Source organism: Amblyomma americanum, chromosome 6 (assembly GCF_052857255.1).
Source record: "Amblyomma americanum isolate KBUSLIRL-KWMA chromosome 6, ASM5285725v1, whole genome shotgun sequence".
Lineage (NCBI taxonomy): Eukaryota > Metazoa > Arthropoda > Arachnida > Ixodida > Ixodidae > Amblyomma > Amblyomma americanum.
This window is the reverse complement of record NC_135502.1, coordinates 26,636,336-26,663,232: the sequence shown is the minus strand read 5'-3', so window position 1 is coordinate 26,663,232 and position 26,897 is coordinate 26,636,336. Positions and strand designations below refer to the sequence as shown.

Here is a 26,897-nt window from a genome sequence, read left to right as displayed (position 1 = left end):
GAATGTAGACGCCAAGTGTAGTGAAAGGAGCAGGTACAACTGGGAACGCTTGATAGCTTCTTCTTCAACGACCGGGAGCTACAAGACACTGCACGACGCTACAACAGTTAATTTGAATCGAAAAAAGCATCCTTCCTAATAGTTGATGCCTGTCGCCGAACTGAATTGATTTCGCAATAATTAGAATCTCTGACATCTGTAGACGTCATATTCTGAGAGCCCGGCCATGGAAGTACAAAAAAAAATGTAAAAGAGGAAAAAGAGCGAGCTGCAGGAGGCGACCACATCCCCTGACGTCAGTGCAGCACGTGCAAAGAGCAGGCAAAATGGCGACGCGCGCACGCCCGTCAGCGTCAGCGCAGGCGTCAGCGTGAGCGCGGGCCACGCGCCTTTTGAGCAGCCGGCGCAGGCTTTTCCGTGACGTCAGCATACGCGCATACCGCCTCTACGGCGGCGTTGGCGACAGGTGAGGAGTATGCGTGCTTTGCGTGCTGCCCTACCGCTGCGGGCACCTAGCGCCGAAGCATCTGTTGCTCTGTCGCGGCATGGCGCCGGTTGCTGCCTCTCTCGCCGCCCTCCTCCGCCTCAGCGTTGCCCGTCTCGTGCCCTCTTCCCTCCGTCTAGCCGCTCGATACTTTGTGCAACGTTCGAACTACTATTGTTCACCTCACTCCCGTGCTGACTCGTCGTACGTCAAACTCTCACTCGGCTCAGCCAAGGCTCAGCCCCCCTCCCTTCGGCTCGGCTCATAGCGTTCTTTCGTTGGACAACTGCCGGCTGCTGACGTCGGCTGCCGTGCGCTCCTGTGATGCGGCCGAAGAGGAGAGCTCTGTTGTGTTGCCGCTGGCGTCCAAGTCGTTCCAGCTTCACTTCGAAGTGTCCCGTATAGAAAGCCTGGTTGAGCGCCTGGAACGTTTTTTAGCTTGCTTAGCGGGTAGTTCATCACGACGTGGAAGAACGGACTGGCACTACGAAACCCTCGAAGGTGCGGTAGTCCGTCACAAGGCACATTTGAGGACGAACGTTTGTGAAGGGCGCGAAAATTCGTTTTTGCATTGCTACTCGTGGAGCGACCTTCTCCTGGGTGTGTGGCGTACTCTTCGTCAGCACCTTGAGCCGCAACCAAAATAACACCAGCTTTCACCTCTTCACCGATGACGGTGTGAACTATCAGGGCTTGGCGAGAGCTCTCGGCTGTCTGGAGGGTTGCTATCGCGGTCTCTCCTTTACATCGAATGAAGCGTAAAAACGTGGCGTTCTATGATTCTTCTTTATTTCTCGTGGCACAGAACCAGCCGTAGAATCTCTGGCCGGTCATAGGTCGACAGCCCTCGTAAGGCGGCGTCTCCGTTTTTTCACCTGCTAAACTGGTTGGTATCGGCTCCTTTCGTCTGGCCCTGTGGCTTGCGCGGGAGAGCCCTGCGCTCCTGTTTCCCTCACCGGTGCAGAATTAAGTGACTCGCGTGGCGGTTAGCGAACCCTCGGCTAATTTAAGCCGGCCATTGTTCCGCCGTGTTTGCCTGGCGGCTGCTGCTCGTGCGGTGACTGACTCACACACACACCCGCTCCCAGGGGCGTCACGGTTCGAAGAACAGTGGCCAGATGTGTTCGGGATGCGTGCTGGTGCGGGCGTGCGTGCGTGTGTGTGTTGCGCGTAGAAACCTTGGCCACCGGAGCGAGACTGAAGGGATCACAGCGCTGGCAATCAATCCTTTGGGGCCCAGAAGACGGCAGGTGCTGATGGGTGTATGCTTTCAACCGTGTTTTTTTTGCCGCCTATCGGGGATGATTTCGGCTCGCATGCGGCTGCCAGCATCCCCGCGAACTCTGCACTCGCCCGTCTGATGCTGCAGGGGTTGCGCCCCTAGGTACGCGGCCGAGTTTCCGGTCGTTGCGACGTCGTTATTCAATGACGGACGCCGGGACCGGCAAGGTGCGCTGTGATAGCATTGATGGTGTAACATCAGCGCGTGCCGATGAAAGCCCCGGACGGTGCCGCCGGTTACGGATGAAGACGACTTGTTTCTGCATCCGCAGTGCTCCCATATTCGCGCAGTTATGTCGGGGACAGGCGTTTGATCATGGCGCTAACTTTGAACGGCTCATCGGGGTTGGAGGGCACGGCCGCGCTTTGTATTATTAGGACTGCAGGTTACATACAGCTCAATTGCTTCGAAGCGAAAGCTGCACTTCCCCTCGTATACCTCTCAGAGTCGTAACCATAGCACCAACATTCGTCGCCCTGTATGATTTAGAAATAAATCATTTCCAGTGTGATTTTTGAAGTCTCGGCACTAAGTCATAGCGTGTTTTTTGGGCCTGTGTGAACAGCAACGTGTCTCGATCAGGTTCAAACGTATGGCCACGATCCACTGACCGGAGCTGCACCTAACATCTGTTGCTTCTGAAATCTCACCAGATGCGTACTACCGACAATCCTCGTTCCTTTTTCTCTAACTTCGGCATTTTCGTCGGTGCGACTTGTTCAAGGTTTCCAGAATAAGGATCATCTTCATTGCTCGTTTCTCTTCTGTGGATGCTGCAAACCATTCCAAAACTTGCGACTTAGTGTTTCTTTCCTATAAATGTCCTTTCAAGCATGTCATGTGCTTCTGTGGCCGCTTTGCTAACGAGAAAAATAAATTTCAAGTAGATTTGCTGTTTGGCACTGTCGGACTTCACGGCTTCGCAAGAGATGTTTAATAGCGTTCGCGACTCTCGACAACACAATCCCGCACAACTTTCTACGACGATATCCGCCTGGCGATTGACTCGCGGCAGAGACAACTAACGCCGCTTAGCGGGGGAACACTCAACTGCAATTAGGAACACCTCCCCAATGCCAGTGCGGTTTCTTTGTTCTTTAGGGGGTGGGGATCCTCGCTCATATTTAATAGCTAAAAGAGCAAATGCGGATACTTAACTATGTATAGTAGGTTCTAGTTATTAGCAGATATCACTAAATGCCAAAAAAAGCCACTATTTATTGAGGTACCATTTTAACCACCTCGCCAGCGGCCTTCAGTCCTGCAGCCGGATCTGCGCAGTGCTGGAGTAATTACTGATGGGAAAGGTTTTTGCTTGGTCAAGTTTACGAAGCGCTCTTACGCGAACGAAACCCGTTTCCGCCTTCATATGCCACAACACGAACAGTACCGAAACCGCCGCGTTTAGAGTTTCCGAGATGTCTGCTGAGGGCCTGGCCAAAAGCCTTCGGTGCCAGCGTACGCGACAAAGTAAGATGCATCACATGCGTTAATTATCTCGAGTAGCCCACCGTCCCCTCGTCGTTGTTGAGCTCAAGTTGGATACGCAATTTTTTTTTAGAATAGAGATAGAGTGAGGGGGAGAGACGCGAGAAGATGGATTGCGAAGATCCGTCAAGCGGTGCTTAATTTCCGGTCCGTTGAAGTGATGATCCTCTGCCACACCTGTATAGTTTACACAGGAGAGCGCTCCGGGGGTCAGTCAGAGCATGAAGAGCGTGCGAGGCGTCGCAGGATCTTAAGAGGATCCTTCGAAGCGACGTTTAACGTCGCACTCGTCCAGGACGTGCTTCGCTGCGCCCACGTCATGCACGCGACAGAGAGGTGAAGGGAGAAGTTGAGGAGAGAGCCACTAAGGTTGGCCGGTGGGAAAGCAAGACAGGTTTCTTTGTAGCATGCAAGGCGCCCATAGCACGAGGAACCGCTGGCGTCGTCGCCGGGACGTTTTTGAAGTGGTGGAGACGACCGCGCTGAGAGCGCCGCATTTCGAGCCCCTTGCTTGGCTCTTGCAATAGTTTCTCTCGGTCCCGAACGCCGAGCACGTATCGCCGCTCTGTCATTTGAACAGCTGCAGTGTCGGGCAGCTGGGTTGGAGCCAGGACAGCACTGAAAAACCGAAAATGGGAGGGGGGGGGGGGAGAAGGTCCCGCCGGTGTGCCCCGAGGGAGTTTCGCGGGATTCATTCTCTCACGGCGAGTTTATAGTATATGCATGCCATGGCTTTCACGGGATGCTCGTTTTCTTTGAAGGGCGCTGTCCACAGGAAGATCTCGCAAAGCTGTCGCGTAGCTCTGCGTCACACACGACTAGGAGTACCGGCTTTCCTGGGAGACAAATTATGCAGAATTTCGCCACCTCCAAGAGATTAGCTTGGTGATGGAGGCGTCCTGACAGCCAAAACTGCACTTTGCCTTGTGGCAGCTTAATTTAAATTTCGTTTTGGTTTTATGGGGTTTAGCGTCCCAAGGCGACTCGGGCTATGGGGGATGCCATATAGTGGAAGGCTCCGGATAATTTCGACCATCTGGGTTCCTTCAGCGTGCACTGACATCGCACAGTACACGGACCTCTGGCATTTCGCCTCCGTCGGAATGGGACCACCGCAACCGGGATCGAACCCTCGTCTTTCGTGTCAGAAGCCGAGCACCATAACCACTGAGCCACCGCGGGAGCTGTTGAATTGAGATTAATAATTTAAAGTGTCTGTTTCTTCTGTATTTGCGCATCGCAAGCACGAGATCTGAAACTTGGCATAACAACTTCTGTGCTGCGCGGTAGCAGTATAGCACTTTGATGTCAAATGAGTCGTTAATTTATGGGCGAATTAATAGCTGCTAAGAACCGCGGTCTTTCCTCCGAAGCAATGCAGACAGTGCGTGCTCGTCTTCACAGCGCTCTTTTGAGCCTTTGCGCTCATTAAAGTATCCGACAAATATCGTGAAAACCGATAGCGTCATTTTTGGGGGTGCACTTTAACAGATGCGACGAAGCCTGAGCCGTTCTGGATGGAGATCGTCGGCGCGCTGTCTCGTGCGCGCTGCTATGCTTCCTTCGGGTCGTGCCCCTTCCTTATCTCGCCTTTCCTCATTTGCACGTCCTCCGCCGCCGATAAGGCGCGGGGACCGTGGCGCTGACACTCGCACGCAGTCAACGGACCTCCGGGTCGGCTCTCACGTTTTCTACCCTCTTTCGTGTCCTGGGAGAGCGAAACGAGAGACACGCAGGCACGTTCGCGCCTCGTGTCTCGAGGCACGTGTCACTGTTTTTTTTTTTTTTTCAACCGGGAAGTCATTCCCTGGCAGCGGCGAATCGTTTTGTGCGCGCGGTACTGAAGGGCGTAGACATTCCCCTTGATGGTCGTCGCTAAATGCTGCGATCTTGCTTTCTTGTCCAATCGAAACTGGCGAATGAAAAGACTTCTATCTCGCCTCCATCAAACTGTAGCCACCGCGGCCGGGATAGAATCCGCGACCTTGGGCTCTTCAGCCTGACGTCACAGACACGTGGGCAACAGTGGCGAGTATTTGAGAGGTAGTTTCGTAGTAGTAGAAAACATTTATTCCAAAAAGGTAGGATAGAGAGGCGAAAATACAGATTTTGGGTGGAGTCCTTATTTCAGGACCCCAATGTCCACCGCAGTTGCTCTTGCTTGGGATATCAGCTTTTGCTGCGTCGCCAAGTCAGAGCTGAGCAGGGCAGACTCCCACTGTTCCTCGGAGTGATGTTTGTCTAGTTCGGGGGGCTTGGGACCGGAGCAGCCCCATGTTACATGATATGCTGCTGGAATTCCGCCACACCAGGGGCAGTTGCTGTCATATCTGTCGGGGAAGATGATGTGGCACTTGTGTAGGTTAGGAAAGGTGTTCGTCTGTAGTTGTCGCCATTCCGTCGCCTCTCCCGCCGTTAGCTTACGGTGTGGTGGGGGATAGACTTGTCTTGTCTGAGTTGTCTGAAGAGAGGAACGAAAGACGAGAGCGCCTAGCCAGTACCGCAAAGCCTAGCGGTCTATAGCGCTTCAATGGCAGCCGCCCGGTTATTCGCTTTTCTTCCTACGGCGTGGATGATATCAACGCGCTATTTATTAATGTTCAGAGCCATGCGCCACATGGCGTCAGCCAAAGGAACTAGAAGCGCTTGCCCCGAACTATCAGTAATGGAAGGCGGGGGAGGTTGGCGGTGACAGTATATCACGAAAATGTCGATGCTGGCCCCAGTGCCTGTCCGATGCGACTGTTCGGACTGTTCTCTTTCGGGTTTCATCATCAGCGAGAACTGCTTGCTATAAACATTGGTCGCAGACGAAATTAAAATAACTCGGCACCCACATAAACGGGCGGTCGCTGACTCCTCGGCCGTGCGCAACGGTCGAAGGCTGGCGCGCGACGGAGCTACATAATGCCGCCGCGGCGGCCGGCGATTGTTCGCCTGCCAATTAATGGGGCTCCCGGCAAAGCTGTCGTCGACGAGAGCAATTAGTGAAGGGCCTCCCGAAGGCATATATGGGGGCAGGTGTTTTCATTTTTCTGCCGCACGCTGCGAAGTTCGTCTCAATTGTTTCTCTCTTCGTCCGTTTATTTTTCCTTGTCTCTCAGTCGCTTTCCTTTGGCGGCGCTTGAGCGTCTCGGCTTTCGTTACAACTCAATTAAGTGCGCGCCATGGCAGCTCCGCGAGAAATTATAGCGGCAGTCATTATAGAACGAAACGCTGCTCGTTGGGAAAAGAAATTCCGCTTAAGAGTATACATCATTTTTGCGTCAGTATACATTTTGAAAATCCCGGAGAAAGAAGACAGTTAATAATGAGCTGTCTAAAAGTTGCTCGGTATTCAGCTCACTGCCTGGCATATTTCCTTTTGTTCTGGTCGTTATTTTCCTCGTCTTCTTGCTGCGCAGCTTCATAATGGTCTTCATTTCCGGCGATTCGATCGAGGATCTCTATGGGGGACAGCCATAAATGAGGGACGCCAGGCAGCTGTCATGTTGTAGCAATGTCGGCGGCCAGTGGTAGAACATTAGTGAAGCACGCATTGACGACAGTTAACGCGAATTTTTAAATTATGTAAACAGCCAGTACAATTAACGTCCACACGACAGTGAGAATTATGCTGATAGATCATTGTACCGAGAGCGTAAGCAGAAAAATCCCTGCGTGCATAGCTTGAAAAGCTTGTCTCCGCGCTCGTGACGTCCTGATAATGGAAGATCATGGCATGCGCGCTTTATTGATGCGCATTCTATTATACCTCAAAATGGAAACATTACTGCAAACACTAAAACACGCATTCTTTTTTATATATTTACAGCATTCTAAGCGGTCTCGGTGTATATTCCGCTCATATGGCGCTAATTACCGCGCCAAAGGCCGCTCTATCACAATTTTATCAACACTCAGAACTTGAAAAACAAAATTGCGACTGTTTATTCACAATCTAAGCCTGGGTTTTATTGCTGCCGTAGTTTTTGAATTGCTATATGGATCTGAAAGTTGCATACCCTAAAGGTGTCGTGAGATCTCAAAACTAACCAGTGTTCTTCTTCTTTTTCTTTCTCTTAACCAGGCCACAAGTGCGGTGCACGGCGTTTCGCGACTGCTGTTGCCGAGAGATGACGCTGCATGCGTCGCGTGTGACAATGCCTTGGAACCTCGTCACCAGGCGCCTCACGACTACTCTGCACCAGTGAGTACCCAACCCCTTAGTCTCATTAATTGCTTCGCTGTACGGCTCTTACTGAGGCGGGTACTATTTTGTCGCGAGACAGTTACCACCATTCTTGGATGTAGTTATACCGCCTTGCTGTAGCACACGTAGTACTCTATCGATTTGTTCGCATACGCTGCGTTTCATCTTCTAAATCCACGAAGGACTTTTTGTGCGCTGCACGTTTTCGTTGTTCCTTCCCCGTTTTGTTGTTGGTCTTGTATGTCCTCTCGAGGCTGTGGGAAAATGAAAAGTAGTTGCAGTGTTGTACAAATTAGCATTGGCGATAAAAAAAAATAGCCGTTACACATCCTGCAGTCCATCTCAACGAGAACACTGCGGTCAGGTGTGCATCGCCGCGAGGAGAGCTTCTAATAACGCCATTTCCGTGCGATGATCGAGCGGCCAAGACCGAGTCTCAGGCCGGTCTTCTCTGCAACTGGCGCTTGTAAGGACGCCGGAGTCATTACGCATTCCCGGAGCTGTTAATGCGCTATCGCGCCCGAGGCACGCCCAGGAAGCTTTGCGGAAGCCCCCACCCCCCGCTTCTTTTTTTGTTTTCCTGACTCACTCCTTCCGCAGCCCCAACGCTGGTTCTTGGCTAACTAGTATACGGTTAGGTGCGCCTGTACGGCGAGACGCGTGGGGAAAGTGAAACCTTGTGTCTCGTTCGGGCCTCGATTAACGGTCTGCCATGCCGGCGCGTGCCTCCGTTGCCGCTGGCGCGTGGCCAACCGGCGCCCGTTAACTAACACTCCGTCCCCCTCGGGCCAAATGCGAGAGCGCCCTGGAGTCGGCCATATAAGCCGCGTGCGCAGCGACGCGTTTATTTCTCTTTTCACCTACGGCCTTTCCCCGCCCCCTCTTGCATTGCACCTCTCGTTCTTGCCTCCTTTTTTTTTTTTACTTCTAGTCGTTTCAAGCCCGTCGCTGTTGTGTGGCTTTGTCCTTTCGTGTCCTGTCTCGTTTTGTCTCGGTACAGACTCCGTATTCTTGCACTGCCGAGTCATCTCCTCCTGCTGTACCTCGATTAGCGTTCCTTCCCTTGACCGACTGCGCGCTTCAGGATCTGTAGTTTTTCCGCGCGCTGCCAAAGCCCAAGCAATAAACCCGACGTGGCGAAAGCGACATGCAGCGTCTCCAAGCGTAGAGGAAAATAGCACGGCCGGCTAGCCTCGCAGGTTACGGGGCACTCGAAGGAAACGCCGTCGTACTGGCCTTTAATTCCTCGCGCTACAGTAGAATTGGCTTACGCGTGTCCCTATATACGTGCACACCAGTAATAATAATTGGTTTTTGTGGAAAGGAAATGGCGCAGTATCTGTCTCATATATCTTTGGACACCTGAACCGCGCCGTAAGGGAAGGGCTAAAGGGGGGAGTGAAAGAAGAAAGGAAGAGAGAGGTGCCGTAGTGGAGGGCTCCGGAATAATTTCGACCACCTGGGATTCTTTAACGTGCACTGACATCGCACAGCACACGGGCGCCTTAGCGTTTTTCCTCCATAAAAACGCAGCCGCCGCGGTCGGGTTCGAACCCGGGAACTCCGGATCAGTAGCCGAGCGCCCTAACCACTGAGCCACCGCGGCGGGGTGCACACCAGGGGAATCTTCATTTCGTGGAGAATGCGCAAGCATCCTGACTGTCGTTTATTGTGTTTGTTGTCTGTCAGAAAAGGAAAAAAAAACCTCTAAAAGTGCGGTCTGCCTTTTCGCGCTAAGCTGGTGATTAAAGGATATTTCCTTGTCGAGGCTTCTCTGTGGGATTGGGCGAACGTAGTAGCAGAGAGGCGTCGATTGAAATAAGACCCCGAGGGGTTGTGCACCGTGCACGAATGCTGCTAGCATTGCGCCGCCATTGGAATGCGAACACTGCATGCGTATGAGACGTGGCCCTCATGTTGGACAGCGAAAATTCCGTAACCGAGAGCGGACTCGCGCCCTGTTTGCGCGTGCCGTGTTCGTGCAACATTATATCGGAATGGGCCTGGAGTGCGATATCAGGTGCATAAGCGGAGGCCCCTTATCAACTCGCTGAGCGAGCGTTCCCCGAAGCAGCAGCTGGCCGGAGGGGGGGGGGGGGGGGGGGGGGGGGGGACTTCCCAAGGCGCGTCGAGTGCGTCCGTTCGACGGCGATAGCTGCGTATCAACTGCGCGCCAAGGATACCGGGACGCTGCGGCCTCGTTGCGTCATTGCTTCGAATCGCGCCGTCGTCAGGCACGGGTGCGCGAGTAGGGGAGGACGTCATCGTGCGTTGCTCCGCTAAGAAGTCTCTGTGTGTCCTGGCGCGGTCGACGTGGACGACGTGGACGACGTGGTCTCCTACTGTGCGTGCTATCCGCAGTGCACGGCGCTATCGTGCAATTTTCTCAAGTGGTTCGCGGATGACTCGAGCCGCACCGATGTAGGCCTAGTAGTTGAGTGGTTTGTCTCAACACTGTGTGCGCGATCTGCAGTGTGTAGCGCAGTATCGCGCTCTTTTTCGGAAATTGTTCGCGGATCGTTTGACCGTCGATTCCTCGAGTGGGCTTTCCGCAGCGCACGCTTCGTGCGGTGCATACATTCGACGCAGAACGCGAATATTCGCGTCACGATCGGTAAACAGTGCGTGGACGCCATATCACAGGATAGAAGATTGCGCTGGCACAGTGAAAAACCGCCAGTAACTCTTTTGCCACTCTGACTCTTGTTTTCCTTAAACTCATCAGTCTCGCAGCCCAAGTGCCACTGGAAGTCAGAGAGCAGGCGCTTAGTCACCGTTTAAAAAATTGCGCATCAATGAGAGCGCTCTAAGCTGCCTCCTTTCAAGTTGGTTGCTTCGTCTAAACCAGCTTCAAGCGGCAAGATAACTCATGACTTCGTCGGGCTGCCCCGCGAGATTATTCGTAAGTTTCATTTAAACATATATTCTGTCGGGGGTGTATTTGACTAAATGTCTATCACAAAACGTTGCATGTTTCTGAAAGCATACAGACCCCTATCACAGAGCACGGGGTAACGACAGGGGGAAAAATGTGGGACCTGTGCGCCTGCATATCTTTTATTTTTGGTCGGTTTCGTAAGAACCTGAGAAATATAGAGTATTTTGATTAATGCTGACAGAGCACACTCTTGCTATAATCTTATAAGGATGCAGGTGGAGTTAAACTCGTTGGGTTGTCGGTACAAAGGAGTGGCGATGCATGTCGGCAAGCCTAGCAGTCTGTATACAGGGGAAAACTCTATACAAATGGAGAACCGTGGGCGCTTTTGCGTCTGTTGAGCATCTGGCATTGTCTACTGTGGAGAGTCGACAGTGGCGCTGCTGATCGAACTGGAACCTAAAGCTTGAAATATGCTCGCGGTCCCCTACTTTGCAGTCATCGTAACATGTTTTCTTTACTCTGACTGCTTACATCACGAGGTGAGGTATGACGCTGTCTTCAACACAACTGTTCACGAGTATCTTATACTACTATAGCCCGAAACACCCGTCAGCCGTTTCACGATTCGCAATCTCGAAAACGAGTGGTTGAGGTCACAAGCCGTTCATAACACGCATGTGATGAGCTGATTCGGACCCCCTGATACGTGCGACATGCAGGGCGGTAGGCGCGCTGTTTTTTTTTTTCCTTTTTTTTTCTCTGCAGGTCGCGGTGTGCCTGCATGCGATAGCGCAATCGCAGCTGGCGGGGCACAGCGCATGTACGCCCGCTTCCGCGCGAGCGGTGCACGGGGGGGGGTCATTCACACACATGCAGCATGAGTGGCGCACACCCACGACAGTGAGTGCACGGGCGTAAAAGCTGGCTGCGAACATGTATAGACCTCTCCCAACGGCATGAATGAAAGTACGCCCTCACACACCCGCGAGCGTGCCTGATGCCGTACAGAAACGAGAAACAAAAAAGACAACGAAACAGAAAGGACGAAAGAGAGAGAGAGAGAGAGAGAGAGAGAGAGAGAGAGAGAGAGAGAGAGAAAGCGTATGCTCTCGATACGCAGCCGCGCCTCCCCGCTGGCCGCTAAATTGCTCACCGCTGGATGCGCGCGCCGCCTGGTCTGTGAATGGTGTACGACGGAGAAGAGGAATGATCAGGGAGCGAGCTGATAAGGACTCTCAGTATGGCGCAGCGCGTACTGCAATAGCGCGCTACACGAGCAGGCCGCGTGCTTCGCTGCGCCTCTCAGGTCTGGTCAGAGCTGTGCGATTAGGTATCTCGGGGTTATGCCGGAAACGTACCACTGTAGCTTGACTTGGAGAGGAAATTATGACTGAGTGAGGTACTCGTGTAGAGTAATGTGAACGCGCTAGAAACGGATCGCCTTCGTGTTGATCCGATTGGCGGTACGGTGCTTTCCGTGAAAAGGTCGCGGGTGTATGTTTTCATGGTGTGCTTTATTTGATTGGGACCCGTCGCGGTGGCTCAGTGGTTACGGCGCTCGACTACTGATCCGGAGTTCCCGGGTTCGAACCCGACCGCGGCGGCTGCGTTTTTATGGAGGAAAAACGCTAAGGCGTCCGTGTGATGTGTGATGTCAGTGCACGTTAAAGATCCCCAGGTGGTCGAAATTATTCCGGAGCCCTCCACAACGGCACCTCTTCCTTTCTTCTTTAACATAACCCCCTCCTTTATCCCTTCCCTAACGGCGCGGTTCAGGTGTCCAACGATATATGAGACAGATACTGCGCCATTTCCTTTCCCCAAAAAACCAATTATTATTATTATTATTATTATTATTATTATTATTATTATTATTATTATTTGATTGGTTGCCTTCAAAGCAGATGCACTACGCAGGCGAATGGGTGAAGCACGGGCATGAACGATTGGCAGGCGGTTCGCGACATTTGACACCAAATGGGAGCTCATGGCTGTGCAATATCAGCTAAGGTATAATTAAAACGCGCGTAATCTAAAATTGGTAATTACCCCTGCGGCAGACGCTCTTTGGCCTTAGTTCCCTTGCGCCATTGTATTCTAATGTCATTATTATCCCAAATGGAAACAAAGATAAGAAGCAAGGAGATTCGACTTTTGTCTCATTCGAGATGAAAAAAAAAAAAAATTTGTTTTGTGTTGCGAATCAGGCCGCATCTCTAGGGTTGATCGTCACGGTCAAATAATGTAAAGAAGCTGAAGTATAAGTCGGATGGCAATATTGTTCATGAGTTAGGTTGGCGAAGGCTTTTGCCGCCAGATGCTAATCACGAATGGGAATGATTGTGTTGCATAGATGTTATATGGCATAGCATCCGGGACAGTATAACTAGTTATTCTGTACTAGTTCAAGGTGAGCTGTTCAGTACCAGCTTAAATAGGCGCCATTGCAGTAATTTATGCACAGGTTCAGCTGTCAGTGCGTGGGTGAAATATTGGAGTATAGTGTACTTTCTTTCGAATTAATAACCATATTGTACGACGTGCTTCAATTCATTCAATGTTAGCTCTTTTTTAAACGTGAAAATGCCGCAAAAGATAAACAGCACCACTTTTCGTGTTGGGGTCTCTGGTCACTGTGGTGGATGCCTCGTTCAAGCATATTTACGAATATTCGTTAATTATATGTCCTATTTAATTAACGTTCAGCTAGGATGTAATTAATCAGTTTTGAATAATATGGAACGCCTTCACTTCAGCAGCTTCAAGGAAACTGGAGCTGTTGAAAAGCTACAGCGTACGTAGCCTATCCTGCGATTAGAGTTTCTATTCATTTCGTCAGCATGAATAGACCAAGCCAGAGTAGGTGTGACATAGATGGCAAAGTTTGTGACATGCAACAACTTCTAAAGGAGAGCCTATTAGGCAAAATGTATATAGACAAGCGGATGTAAGAGAGACACGCATTACTTTTTCACGCGTATATATTTCGCTTTTTTCTCCCATGTGCCGCATTGTGTTCAAAGATCGACACATTCGTAAGCGTTGTTGGATGTGGAATCGCGCTCAATGCGACTTGCAAAGCGCCTGCCTTGCTGTAGTTTGCGCTCAATGCAATTTTACTCCATAACAATCCACTGAAACTCGCATCGCTTCGTGAATTCCGACACCTTGTGTTGCACGTAATTGTTAGTGCGAAATTACAGGCTCGTGGGCTTCACACTTCTCCACATTTCACAATTCGTCCACGTTTGCTGAACAAATTACACGCAGCCATTCGTATCCTCTCAGACCACTGGAGCGCACTATATTAAAGGCTTTCGCTTTCGTAAACTGAGCCAGTCCTTGAAGGAGATTTTCCCGGTCAAGGGCGGCGTCTATTTCCCGTAGCGCTGAAAGCAATTCCTGCATTGCTGAAGAGTTTGAGAGTCAACGGCCCTGAATAATCGTTTATTGCATTCTTCGCGTGTATCAAGCTGAGCGTGTGTCCTCTTTCCTTTCCATTTCGTTTCGTTTTTGTTTCCTTATTCGTAGATTTCGGACCTTCCAGCCGTTGCATGCCGGGCGTGGTCCTGGTTAAAACCAGCTAGCTTTTCTTTCCCTCACAGTACCTCGATTCTCACTGCCATTGCGACCTCGGCTCCTCTCTGAAGACCGCATGAGACGCATGGGCTACACTGTGGATGTGCAGTATCGGCCTCTTAGCGTCGCGTCGCGAGCCGGACGTCCTAGCGATCACTAGTGTTTTGTAGCCGTGAAATACAAAGAAAACAAAGTCCACGCGGTCTCTGATGTGATGTCTCGAGCAAGGGATGAAGTGGAAAAAAGGAAAAAAAAAACAAAGCCAGACATGTCGTAAGCGCCGTCCGTCGGCTCGACGGCGCCCCCAGCATGCTCAACGGCTGCCTTGTGTCTCTGCATGCATGCTGCCGCCGCTGTGGCGGTGTCGCAAGCAGCGCTTTCGTTGGGACCGAAAAAAACTAGACACGTAGAGACAAAAAGAAGCGACCGCCGCCGACTCTTTTTCCGAAACGGGGGAAAAAAGAGAGTGATGCCAACGGAGGCTAAACATGGCGTGCAGCAGCAGTCAGTGTCACGTGAGCGTGCGCTGCGGCGCGCTTTCTTTCTGAGGAGTCCGCATATCGATTGGGGGCGCTTCTTGTTGACCTTTCTGGGGATGGTGGCGAGGCCGAGACGGGAGACATGAAGGGAACTGGGCACGCCGGAGCTCCTCCCCGTGATCTTTCCTTCCTCTCTCCTGGTCCGGCTTCCCTTCTTTCCCCTCTGCACGTAGCGGTGGCGGCGCCGCGCGTTGCATCTCGGTATTGGGATGCATGCGCAACTGCCGCTCGCATGGCAAGATGGCGACTTTCTATGTAATGGATGCGAGTTGGTGCCGTGGCGATCACGTCACTTGCTGTAGCGTTGTGAAATTTGACGACCGGTGCCTGGTTACCGAAGATGGGAAGGAAATTAAAGATGAAACGTTTTTTTTTTTTTCTGCGTGCCAAGTCCTTCTTTACATTTATAAGCAAGATTGTGAGCGGTACAAGATTCAGCTGGCTGAGGTACAGAGGACAGCTTTTCATAGGCCATTTCTCTTCGCCAGCTGAGTTCTTATATAGCGGATGCTGGGATAATAGCGGCGTATCTAATGTAGTGCATTCATATGGCGGAATTGATGCATGGTCTAGGTCACGCTCGCAACCTTTTTTAGTACTGACATCAATGAAAGTCCGTGGTCATAACTTGTGTGCGAGTTGAACTAATCGATGAGCCTTGCTTCTGAAAGCTCAACAGCGACACCTTGCGAGTTGCTAGTCAGTTAGTGCGACGAGATGATCGCATAAGATGATCTAAGACTCGGGCTGGTCGGTATTTCACCTTACGTTATGTTATGCAGGCATCATCAGTTCGCCTCGGGTCCCTTAGGGAAGAAGGAATTTGCATTTTTGGAGGAGCCTAATCTTACCCTGCTGTGATGCTCTCGTGCCGTTTCCTTGTTTTTACTTGCCTAGCGGCGGGCTTCAGCCTTTGCGGTTTAACATGATTTTTCTGCGCAGAATGTGACGTCAATTTGTGCATATAAGCCCGTGTTCTGTTCCAAAAAATAAACAGCTGATAGCAGCGCTTCGCCCACAGTGTACGTGTACTTCTCCTACCTAGTCCCGTCCCTGTTTGCAAACTAGCGTTCTTCGAAGGTAAGACAGTCAGATGCTGCGCCAAGCCCAGTGATTGTCTGGCTTCACCGGTTACCCGTCGGTTACCCGTCGGTTACCTATGTGGAACCCTCTAGGTGGCAGGCGGGCCACTTGGGCTAAGCCGTCCACCGGATTGTGATTGGTTTATTTTGGTTTATGTGGGTTTAACGTTCCAAAGCGACTCAGGCTATGAAAGACTCCGTAGTGAAGGGCTTCGGAAATTTCGGCCACCTGGAGTTCTTTAACGTGCACTGACATCGCACAGCACACGGGCCTCTAGAATTTCGCCTCCATCGAAATTCGACCACCGCGGCCCGTATTTTGAGAAAACGCCCCACCGTGGCAGGAAGCAGCTCAATCAATGATTTGTCGCGAGAGGTTGCTCGGGATGCCTCACAATCCCCACCTGGGTCTCACAATCCCCACCGGCGGCAGCAACTGCCATCGCAGAGCAGGGGCGCATCATCGCTTAAGTGCTGCACCACTGCGCCAGGAGTGGTATGAGGACTCCTAGCGATCTATGAGTGCAAAATAGAGAATGACCAATTTCGCATACATGGGCATCGCGTCATACCCTTAAGGAAGAGCTTAAGTGTTCCCTCCAGTTTTAACGCGCTGGCACTAGGCCCCCACTAATCAATTTTGCCCATATTTTTCTGAAGCGTGCTTCATCTTGAAAACGGAGCCTCGAACTGAAACCAATGTGCTGTCGTACATGATTTGCATTTGGCCAAACCGCAATAAATCGTCCGTCATGATTTTTTTTTCATGTGTCCTGTGCCCTAACATTGTTCGCTACAGCGCTTGCTGACCGAGTAGCTGCGATAAACTCATCTGTTCGACGTACGGCCCGTACCGTCCATTGCTGGCTTCCTTTCCGCTTCTCAAAACGGTTTTGTTAGTCGCGTTGGTTTGAGAGCCCAAAATGTTCTTTTTCTCAGAAGGCCTGAGCAATTTGCCGACATGGTTGGGAAATCCCTCCCCCTCCTCCTACAGCACAAATTTTTTAGGCCACAGAATGATTTCATACTGCTATCTATACGCAGAAGACCGCGGTGATGAGTCATGGTATCTGTACATGCCTCCGATTCTAGGGATACTGATGAAAAAAAAAATTTGCACTACTACTTCGCGCATCTGCGCACGCAACGATAAGAACAATCTAGGCGACTGTATTGGAATTGTTTGTGTGCAAATCCGTTTCCTGTTTTCTTCCTGAAAGCCTTAGCCTGTCTGCTTTTTCAGTGGGGTCAAGGACGCGCGCTATTTCTGGAAGCACGCGTGTGCGGCGAGGTAACTACTGAGGCCTTTCTGGCATGCTTGTGTATATTTGCGACGAAAAGTGGACGTTGCAGCGCGGGGCTGAGATTACTCCATCCAGTATTTTGCGAAGCCGGCCGGCGCCCCGCTAGCTACCAATTTATGTGGTCTTCCGGTCGCGCTTCAAGTCTGGGTTCCAGCCAACAAAACAGTTATCATCCAGTCAGTTTTGACTGGATCGAGGACGTAGACATCTACTTTTATGTTTATATGCGGAAGGCGAGAATGGAAGCTGTACTCTTCCATACCATAAAATAGCGAACACCGGGGGGCGACGCATCCCGTTTCGGGGTCCCTCTCGTGACACCCACGTGACGCCGGTGGGTGCGGCGGAAGCGGACCGCTGCCACTGCTCGGGGTCTCGTGCGTCACGTCACGACGGCTGTGCCAGGGCTGGCGGGCAGGCGCAGCCGTCGGTTCTGAATGGCCCGTTGCCAGCGAAAGAGCGCACGCGTCGTCGACGGCTCGGCCGGCGCGGGCTGCTGCAGCGAGGTCATCGTCCTGGGTCGACCGCCGCCGCTCAGGCCCCGGAGTCTGGCTCCGCCGTGCAGCCAGCGTCGCGGCCCACGTGTCTGATGAATGGGCCGCCCCGTATAAACGCCGCGGCGGCTGTGCGTAGCTGCTGCGCATGCCAGCGACTCGGCGCGGAGGAGAGGAGGGCCGTTGTGATCCCTTTTCTTGCGTCGTTACGCGCTCGCAGCGGCGAAGACCACGGACTTGCACGGGGCCTTGTTCTTGCCAGCCTTGTTGCGCTTCTAAGTCGGTTACGTGCTGGCTGAAGTGTAGGGCGAAAAGACGTTCCTCCTTGGACTCTTGGCTCCTGGCAGCGCAGTAAGGCGCAGACAAGTACGCTACCTTGTCACGCCCACTTTCTTGCGTTTTCATTGTGCCGTATTGCTTGCTGTGCTAGACTTCGGCGCAGAGTCTACCTTGTCTTACTAAAACACGCTGTAGAACAAGTTAGCCCATCGCGGTGTGAAGATGCAGTGATTTAAAGGACGGCACACAGAGGAGAGACGCACAAGCGTTTCTACAGTGATGGACAAAAGTTTGCTAGATGAGTAGAAATATTTATTTCTGCGTTGATTCGCTAGCCACGTACGCTTTTCATTGATCTGATTTGCCTGATCGCGCAGAAAGATTCCTTTTACGGCGATTCCACATAGTTTTATCCATGACTGTATACGTACGATCGCCTATCTTCCGTGTGCCGTCGGCAAAATCTCCCGCCGGTATGCAGTGTACCGTTACCTCACGCTGTCTGCTTCTGGAGAAACTCAGGGCAGGCGTCTTATTCCTGTTAAAGACCACCTCCATCTCTTTGCACTAAGTTCTTGCCCGTGCCTTATCAAATCTTTTAAAGAACTCGGGCTTAAGGAGGAAGGAAGTGGTATTAAAATGCGAACGATTCTGTCCACTGTGAGGTACTATAAAATTTAGGGGCTTAGAGCTCAGCTGGTGTTTCTTAACCAAAGGAGCGAATAATTCAGGAGTTATTTTGTAAATGCATGTTGGTTCACACAAGCTTCTCTCCTAATTTAAGGCTTACCGGCTGCCCGTTCACGATGTTTCTTTTGGCGCTGACATATTCATTCATCAGAAACTGTCGTGCCCAACCAAATGACATATCTATCCACGCCATCGCATTTGATAGCGTTTGTTGCGATGGTAAGGATGTCATTGCATCAATATTGAGTCGCGCTGCTGATTGGTCCAGGGGGTAATGAAATAGCTCGTATATTCCTCCAGCTGCCCGCCTGTCACTGGAAAACCCTTCTCTTAACCAAACGGAAAAGCCCTCCCTGGTACTTTCCGGTGCCCGCATGAGTCAGTGGACGCAGTGAATAGAACGTCATCCAGCCGCTATATAGTGCACACCAGACTGGCTGCGGCGCTCGCTCAACTTATCCGGCATCAATGTGTACTGTCCTCGTTAACTGCTTCCGCACTCGCGAGTGAATCGCCCCACACGAGTCACGGTCTACACAAACTTGCTGAAGGCGTTCCGTGACCGTATCGGATCACCCGGCCAAAAAAGCTGGAACAACACGCATACATGTGTACCTCGTACCGTCAGATTTCACTGGACACATGTCTAGTCATGTGTACTGCAGACTGTCACGTGTGAGAAGATCGATATTGACATCGTAAGACTAGGCCTAAAGTTTGACACAATGAATTCGGCTGGTTTTTCCTGCGTGATGATGGCTGTGCGGCGTTCGTTCGATACCGATTCGTGCGCCGCGGGTCTGCCGGAGTGTCCTTTCGATTCCCTGTGCCTGCCGACGAGAATATCGACCAGCGCCCGCGCCACTTTGCGGCAGTCGTCGCCGCCGCTCCCGCATGACGTCATCTCTGGATTTCCCCGCACGATGAATCGAGCGCGCCTGCTCATTCCGGTTTCCCTTCCGGCCGCACAGATGGCGCCAGGAAGCCCACTTCCTTGCAGGTCATCCTCACTTTCTCGGTCTTTTCGCGGGGCCTTCACTACCGCGCGCGCGCGGCTCGCAGTGTGTTCGCGCAGTGTGATTCAGGCGAAGTCGGTTACTTGGTTTACGACTGCTTCCTTGATGGGCGATCGCTTTGGTCTCATCTGCCTTTTGCCGCGCCAAGCTTTTCCGGTGATTCGTGCTATGGCTCTCTGCGAGACACGTGCGTGTTATTTACTCGTGTTATTACGGCACAGCTTCGGTGAATGGCTACTGTGTTGGGCCCCCAGTTTGCCCGTCACGAGGCGTCAACAGCGGCAGGAACGTGATGGGGCTAACTTATGGCAATTAATGATGCAATAGAAAGTCGCGCAGGACAGCAAGGAGGTTGCATGCAGAATCAATGTCAGTGTATTGAATGAGCGAGTAAGACTTGCCCGTCCTCCTAAATGCAGGTCGGATCGGTTGTGCGCCGTTGCCATATGTTCAGCTTTATGAGCCCTCTCTTGCGATGGCGTCCCATTCCTGTGCTGTCCCTTGCGCACTATCCATCAGGCGTGTACTGTCCGACGGGGAAGCAAACCCGCTCTGGCTCGCGGAGTGTGAAACTAGCATTGCTTCCAAGCCCTCACAGAGTGAGGCGACGCGCATTGCCTGAGGGCCGTTGTATCCGTTACCCTCGTCCAGAAGCAAGGAAAGAACCGGGTCGGTGCCGTTAGAGCGACGATACTGTGTGTGCGACCACCAGCTCAGCAGCCAGCCAGCGCGGTGGAGACGAGTTATCCCACCCTTTCTGGCCCGAGGGCATCCTTTCCCACGCGGAGGAGAGAGGGTGGTTGGTCGCGATCCTTGTATACTTTGCGGTTCGTGACCGTCCGGAGCGGGAGCGCGTCGGGATCGTTTCGGCGCGAAGCGGACTGGTTCCCGCGGGCGCATCTTGCCGTCGGCGGCTCCACGGCGGACCTAATGATAGCAGAAATCCGCGCCGATGGAGTAGATGGATCGCCTCGCGCTCTGAACCGCCCGTTTCTCTTCTTTGTTTTTCTCGCTGCAGGAAGGTTCGCCGTCTGCGCAGTCCAGTCCAGCCGTGCCTGCATCTGGACAACCGTCCTTCTCAGTTGCGGTGCTGGCCTGGTCCGGAAGACTACGTCGAGCAGCACGGAGTGATGGGGTAGAGCCAGCGGCCCTGCTGCGGGAGTGGACGGAGGCTGAAGCCACTCCGGCTTCACCGCCAGGAACGTGCAGCCGGACTTTGCAGAGATCGTCGGGAGAAAGAGGAAAAAAAAAAACCCCGCTCACTTCGCCCAAAATGTCTCGCGTAAAGCAAGTACGGCTTTGTTTGCCCGGACGTCATACTAGCAAGTTCGAAATCTCTTCCAACATTAGGTGCTGGTTTTTTTCGGACGAGTCTTACTGCTCACTGTGCTGTTGACTTCGCCCTACTTAGATATAAATATAAATTGGAATGGCAGTATAGCAGGCCGGAAATGCACACAGCCCGACGCGGACAGATCTAAGTATCGGGACAGCACTGCCCAGCGGTCTCGCGCAATCTCGCGAGTACTCTGTGGCGCGGGAACGGGCGCCCTGCGTGCGCGCCACGGCTGCGTAGCGAGCGAGAAGGAAGGGTGCACGGAGGAAGGGCCGTGTCTCCCATCCACCGGTGCAACTTGTTGCGTCTCCTGCGAGGATGAAAAGGATCGCGGCGTCTCCTCCAAGTCCGGCCTCCCTCCTGGGACGAAGATAATGCAGCTGCGTTTCTTTTTGTAGTAGGAAGAGCAGGAAGGGTTTGCGCCAGATACATTCCTTGATGTGTTTTTCAGTTCGCTTTCTTTTTTTACCGGGGAACACGATGTAGACTGAGGCAAAGCCAGACCGTTTAATTGATTATTGTGCATGAGACGTTCCGCAGTCATGGCTAGCCTAATAATCGTGACGCTTTGTTGGGTCGCATATTGTCTTCATCAGTGGCTGAAATGCCAGTGCGTGCTTTACGGTGCAAGATGTGCAGCTTTGCGACCTGCCAGTGGTGATTAATGAAAGTGTTGTGGCGTAGACAGGATGCCACCGCTTATCGTGTCCCGCATCTTAAAGAGTGGCATTGGGGTTCGCCTTAGGAATATGCGCGAATGGATGACTTAACGAACTGTTGCGCAAAGCAGGCACGGCTCGTATTGACTGGAGTGAAGGGTCTGCGGAGCCAGGTCGCGGCTGGCTAAGGCAGTCCCGAGACGACAGAACCAAAATGGCGGCCGGGGACGGTCCTCCCGCCGGCCAAGGCCCCTGGCGGCCGCCCTGGGTGTCTCGCGTTTTGTTGCGAAGCGCACCGCTCGCGCTGCTTTTCCATGCGGCGACGGCGCTGGTGCGCGCGTTTCGTTTTTATTGTCTCCCTCCTCCTTCCCCTCCATTTCGAGCGCCTTCTCGCCGGCGTGTCTCTCTCCTTCTCTTTTGTCTCGTTCACCCTTTCTTTTTTGGCGGCGAGCACAATGATGAAGCCGTCTGGCGCGCCTGCGCAAACGCGGCGGCGGTGGAGAGGACCCCACTCTTCCTCCTCTTTCTCTTGCGTCTGCGGCGGCGACGGCAATCGCCAAGGTGCGTGCACTCGTCGTCGGCGCGCCGTCGGCGGCGCCGCCGCTTGGCGACGCTGTGCGGTCGCGCTGTGAGCGCTGTACTGCCATGGCCTCCGGTTGGCGCATGCGTCAGCCCCCGGTATTTCCCTTCCCTCCGCCGCCCGCTACTGCTCTGTGCTGGGCGCCGCTCAGCGAAGCGCCGGGGTCCACCTCTGCATTCCGCCGCAACGGAATTATCGATCGGCGCGGGGACTTTGCCGCGGCGCAGCCGCTGCCCGGGCGTAGTCGCGGCTGGACGCGCGCCGAGGCGGTTCGTCGGAGCCACCGCTCGGAGCACTTCGTCGTCGTCTCCCCCCGCAACCCGTTGGCTCCCGGCCGGCCGCGGACCTTGCAGATCCGCGCCGCCCTCGGGCCCTCGTCGTCGTGGTCGTACCCCTCCCGAGTCCCAGCTGTCGGTCTCTGTCGCCCCTGACCCTCGTTCCTCTGTCCGTCGACCCACCACTGCCCGCTTGCCTCCTGCATCCGAGATCTTGAGATCGCGCGCCTCCTCCTTCGACCCTTCTCGTCTCCCGTCGGTCGCCATGGTCGCCTCCTCCGCACTCAACCAGACTGCCCCTGGCCTCTACGTGCTGCATCAGGTGCTTGTGACTACGCGTTCGAAAGTCAGGTACCTGAAGTAGCGCGCGGAAGGCTCGAACCTTGGGCCTCCATTCTTCGGGCGATCATCTTCCCGTCGTCGTCGGAGAGAGCCGGTCCCGCTCTTGGTCCGTCCCAAGCCTACGAGCCCAGCAACCGCAGAGGGGGAGCCCGGCGGAGAACCGAGACTGCCACTTCGGCCATCTCAGTCGCCGGCCACACAGCGCGACGACACCGGCCGCTTGGACAGGAGGCGGCGAGACGGCGAGCGCCTTCCACAGCCGTGAGTCGAGCCGTGCTGCTCACCCTGCTTCTTCTCCCTGTTCCCTTCGCTTCTCTCGCGCGATCGATCGCGGTCAGGGGCTGTCAGGAAACCGGGACCGCTCAGTGATGGCCGCTAACCTGTACCTGCGCCGCCAGTTCTTCGTGAACATGGCGTTTCTGGTGCGAACTTCTCTCTGCCTGTTTCGCAGTCTGTAGCATAGTTCAGTGAAATGAACTTAGAAGTGAAGGCCGCACAGGCGCCATATTTGAATGGATCTCGGGACGCCATGCTACTGCATCATACCGTCCAGTCTGAAGTGACCTCATTTGCCTTGCACACGCTCGCATTGCCTCCACGTTCGGCACAAGAGCGCAATCGGTGTCATAGGGCATCCGAGCCGCCTCTGTAACATGTTGGGAACTGGTCTCGTTTGGAAGACATAAGCGCTCACTTTTGCTCACTAAATCTTTTCTCTTGTTAAGAAGATCCCCAGTTTCCGCCACTAACCGTTTCTACCTGCAGTATGATGAAATCTTTTAATGATGCAGGTTTCGGCTCACGCAGTAGCGGAGCACAATCTTGCCTGTGTAGCGGGTCATGGTATCAGGAAACGCGTGAAATTTCGAAGTCCACACAAATTTTTGTTGTAATATAACGCATAATTGCTGCTTCCTTAATCAGAGACACATCGTGTAAACGGCAAAATGGAGGGGAAAAAACGGCGCCTTTTGACCGCCATATTGAACGTGCCTGTTCGTCAGCCGCACTCCATCCTAAATAGTTGTGCTCGCTTGTTTTTGCTACTGTGTCTATGAGGGAAACAAGGCGAGCCACCTCGGGGGCGCAGTTCGGCTTACCCGCCGCGCTAGCGCGTATAGTGGCGTTGCGGACTCGCCGATTTGGAGAGGAGAGGTGGCGGCCGAGCGGAGCTATCGGAAATGTCAGAAGTCGAGCTGCCCGCTGTACCTCCGCAGAATCGCGTTCTCCGACCAAGCCACTGAGAAAGGGGAAGAAAGAGACGAGGAGGAAGCTACAGAGAGAGCGGAGAGGGTCAAAAGAGGAGGAGAGAGCGTCTAGGAGTAGGCGCGACGTGGGCACGAGCGCAGCGACCAAGGAGAGTTCGGGATGAGACGAAAGGGAGGGTAGGGGCGGAAGAGCAGGACGAGGAGGGAGATGCTGCGGAGCGGCGGATCTGATGAAGGCAGCGGGGGGGAGGATGGTTCCTCCTCTCGATGCGGATGCGAATGCGGCAGGAGCCGGACTCGCGGCGCGCCTGCGCGCGCGGCCAGGTTCAGGGGCGTGGCGTAGCGCGAATCACTCCCGAGCGCTGCTCTTCGTGAGGCGCAGGAGCACCTAGCGCGCTTGCGCCTTCCCTTCTCCCCTCCCGATTCCGCACTTGGAGAGCCGAGCAGATGACATGGCGGCGTCTCACTTCAGATGCTTGACGAATCTTGGACTGCGGTCCGTCGAGTTTGGTTCTCTGCACTCGGCAGCTGTACAGTATATACGGGGGCCTGGCGCTTCTGAGCCTGCACACGAGTTACATTTTTTAGCCCTAGTTTAATCGGAGACCTCTTGCAAATTATCCACCTGTAATGGCTAGAGATAAACCCTACATTAAGCCAGACATGTCCGTCAGAATAAGCACGAAGGCTAAAGGGTTCCTGACAGCCCCGTATGCGCCTGTCTACAGAATTATTGTATGCAGCAACAAGTGACATTTCGTTTAATTCAATAAGGCGTGGAAAGTGAAACATGAAAGTATATTCGAAGTTAAAAAAAGAAGACGCCTATTGATCGTTGGAGTTTATCCTCCAAATTTCTATAATGCCCCTTACACAGCTTATACCGCGCAGTGTGTTCTCTTCAGGGGTTCGTCACTCTTTGCAGTGGCACCGCCCTCTATATGCCTCAGTTGATGGCGACCTCGGCGCGTGCCCCTATCTGCATGGGCCGCCAGATCGAATTGACTGGCCCGAAGATGGCAGGGGAAATGGGGAGGGAGGGTGAGCAGAGGGTCGGTCGGAATGCTTTCCCTGGAGGGTTTCTATGGTTGCCTTTCTCCGCCATCTATCGGCAAACGCGTGTCGCGAAGGAAAGCGCGAAAAAAAAAACATGAAACAGACGTCGCTCCCAAGCGATCGAAGACCATCTGCGCGCACGCAGCCGGCGTCGCCTGGCAACAGCATCCGACGTCTCCGCCGTTGCCCCTGGCAACGGGTTGCCGCATCTTGATCCTTCTGCTCCTCCTCCCGTCATGGCGTTCATCCATTCCTTGTGCGCAGGCGCTGTGACCTTTACTTTTGGTGCTCGTTCGCACAATATACTGGATGCCGCTGAGTAAGTTGGTTCACTCTTTCGAAAGTGCCAAAACACGAACACAGTAGAAAGCCTTTGCGCTTTTCGCAGCCCTTTCTGGATTTTACACCTCATCTCCGGATGCTGCCTCTTAATTTGAATATTTCCGATAAATCATAGAAGAGCTTGCGTCAGAGCGTATGTGGCTGGCTAGGGGCCTGCATATGCTTAGAACTTTTTAATCGCCTACCGGTATTCTTTTTCCTCGTCACGTAGACACTCGCTGCTACATCTGGCGCGTAGACAAATTTTTCATACTCTTTATCTGGAGTGAAGCAGTTATTAACTGATGAAAACCAAATTTCCGGATATATAGCGCTGTCAGTTAGTGAGCTTTAATCGTATGCAGGCTGACTTTAAACTCGACACATTGCTGCTGTCGTTAGGGGGGAAAGGGAACTAGTAAAACGACCGAGCAGGTGCTTTTTCAGCCGCAGTAGACTTGCGCGCCCCTCCATGTCGGTAGGCAGCGTTCTCGCGAAGATGCAGCCCTTACGTTTTCCGAAAGCAGAGAGAGAGAGAGTGCGCGCTTTGCGGCCGTCAGAGGCTCGTAATCGGCGTCACGCTTCTCTGCGCTATCGGAGAGCGGCTCACTCTTCCTCCATGCGCAGAGGGAGGAGGAGAGCTAGTGCACCCCTCTCGGCGCAGCGGCGATTCTCCTCAGCGGAGCGCGCGGGGGCGAGCCACTTGCACCACCGCAGCTGCGTAGTCGTGACGGGCCTTTTCTTTTCCGCCGAACTGAGGAGAAGAGAAAAGTCGATAGACTCGCGCTGACGCACTCGCTCGCGCTGCTGGGGCTTTTTCCACGCGTTGCGTACCCGCCGCATCTTTCTCGTTCCACCTGCAACCACCGTTTCTTCGTCCCCTTGGGCGCTCAGTTTGGAAGGGAAAGGGATCGAGAGAGCGGGGAGGGTGCTGGAGAACACATTACCGCGAAGCCTCTGTCAGCCGAGGCTTCCATCTGTGTCCTCGCCTGATGCTAGCCTCAAAGGTACATCGCGTCGACAGTCGACGGTGCGCAGCCAATCGCACGTCGCGCTGCGTTTCTTTTCTCCCACTTCTATGGTCCTTCGTTGATGAAGCCTACGTGAAAACCTCTCGAAAAGAGCTGGAAAAGGAAAGCAGTTAGCAGCACCATCTTGAGCCATTGAGGTCGCTGCCAGTCGTAGAACGATCGTTACCTGTCATTGATAGATTGGCCAAGGGATGCACTGCACTCATTTGCTTCAGGAATTTTAACGTGTTAGTGACGGGCAGCAGTGCCTCCTCTTCTTCAACGACGGCAAGATTTCTGTAAAGTAGTGCGCAGAATTACGCACAAGTCACTAGACGGGAACATCTGAGAACTTTTATCACGCACGACCGCTGGATTTGTTGCGCGTATGTGCGCTCTACGGTAGCTCATTTCGCCAAAGCTAATCAACGCAGTTTGCTTTGTACGCCGTCCAGCAGCCTCGAGAGAGAGAGAGAGGGGGAGGTGGGGGAGAGGGGGAGAACAGTCGCGCCTGTGGTCGTGACGCAACAGGGCCGGCCCCTTTCGTCACTCCGTTACGGTGTGACGAGCGGCCTCGCCAGCGCGACGTGCTCGGGGTCACGCAGCGATGTCGTCTCTCGTGTGGCGGGCTTTATTTGCGACTCGGGTTCCCAGAATCCGCGACGCAGTTAGGCGTGCGGGCGTCATGTTCGTGCGCTTGCTACGAGCGTCGTAGTAGCCGGCGCTTGGGAGAGGGGGCCGCGCCGAGGGTGAGGGGCGCGTATCGACCGTTGTCAGGGCGACGGGTCGCCCGCTGGGAG

The 26,897-nt window shown here is 53.4% G+C and overlaps 1 protein-coding gene across 3 annotated transcripts in view; it reads left to right on the top strand.

Annotated features, from left to right (window-relative positions):
• Positions 1-26,555, top strand: part of LOC144136468 (uncharacterized) — a 44,863-nt gene extending 18,308 nt beyond the window's left edge. For all 3 annotated transcript variants that reach the window (XM_077668815.1, XM_077668816.1, XM_077668817.1), the window contains exons 2-3: positions 7,324-7,443; positions 20,329-26,555. In XM_077668815.1, coding sequence (XP_077524941.1) covers positions 7,324-7,443; positions 20,329-20,449 — 241 coding nt within the window. In that variant the 3' untranslated portion in view covers positions 20,450-26,555. The remainder of the gene's footprint in view (positions 1-7,323; positions 7,444-20,328) is intronic.
• The last annotated feature ends 342 nt before the right edge of the window (positions 26,556-26,897 follow it).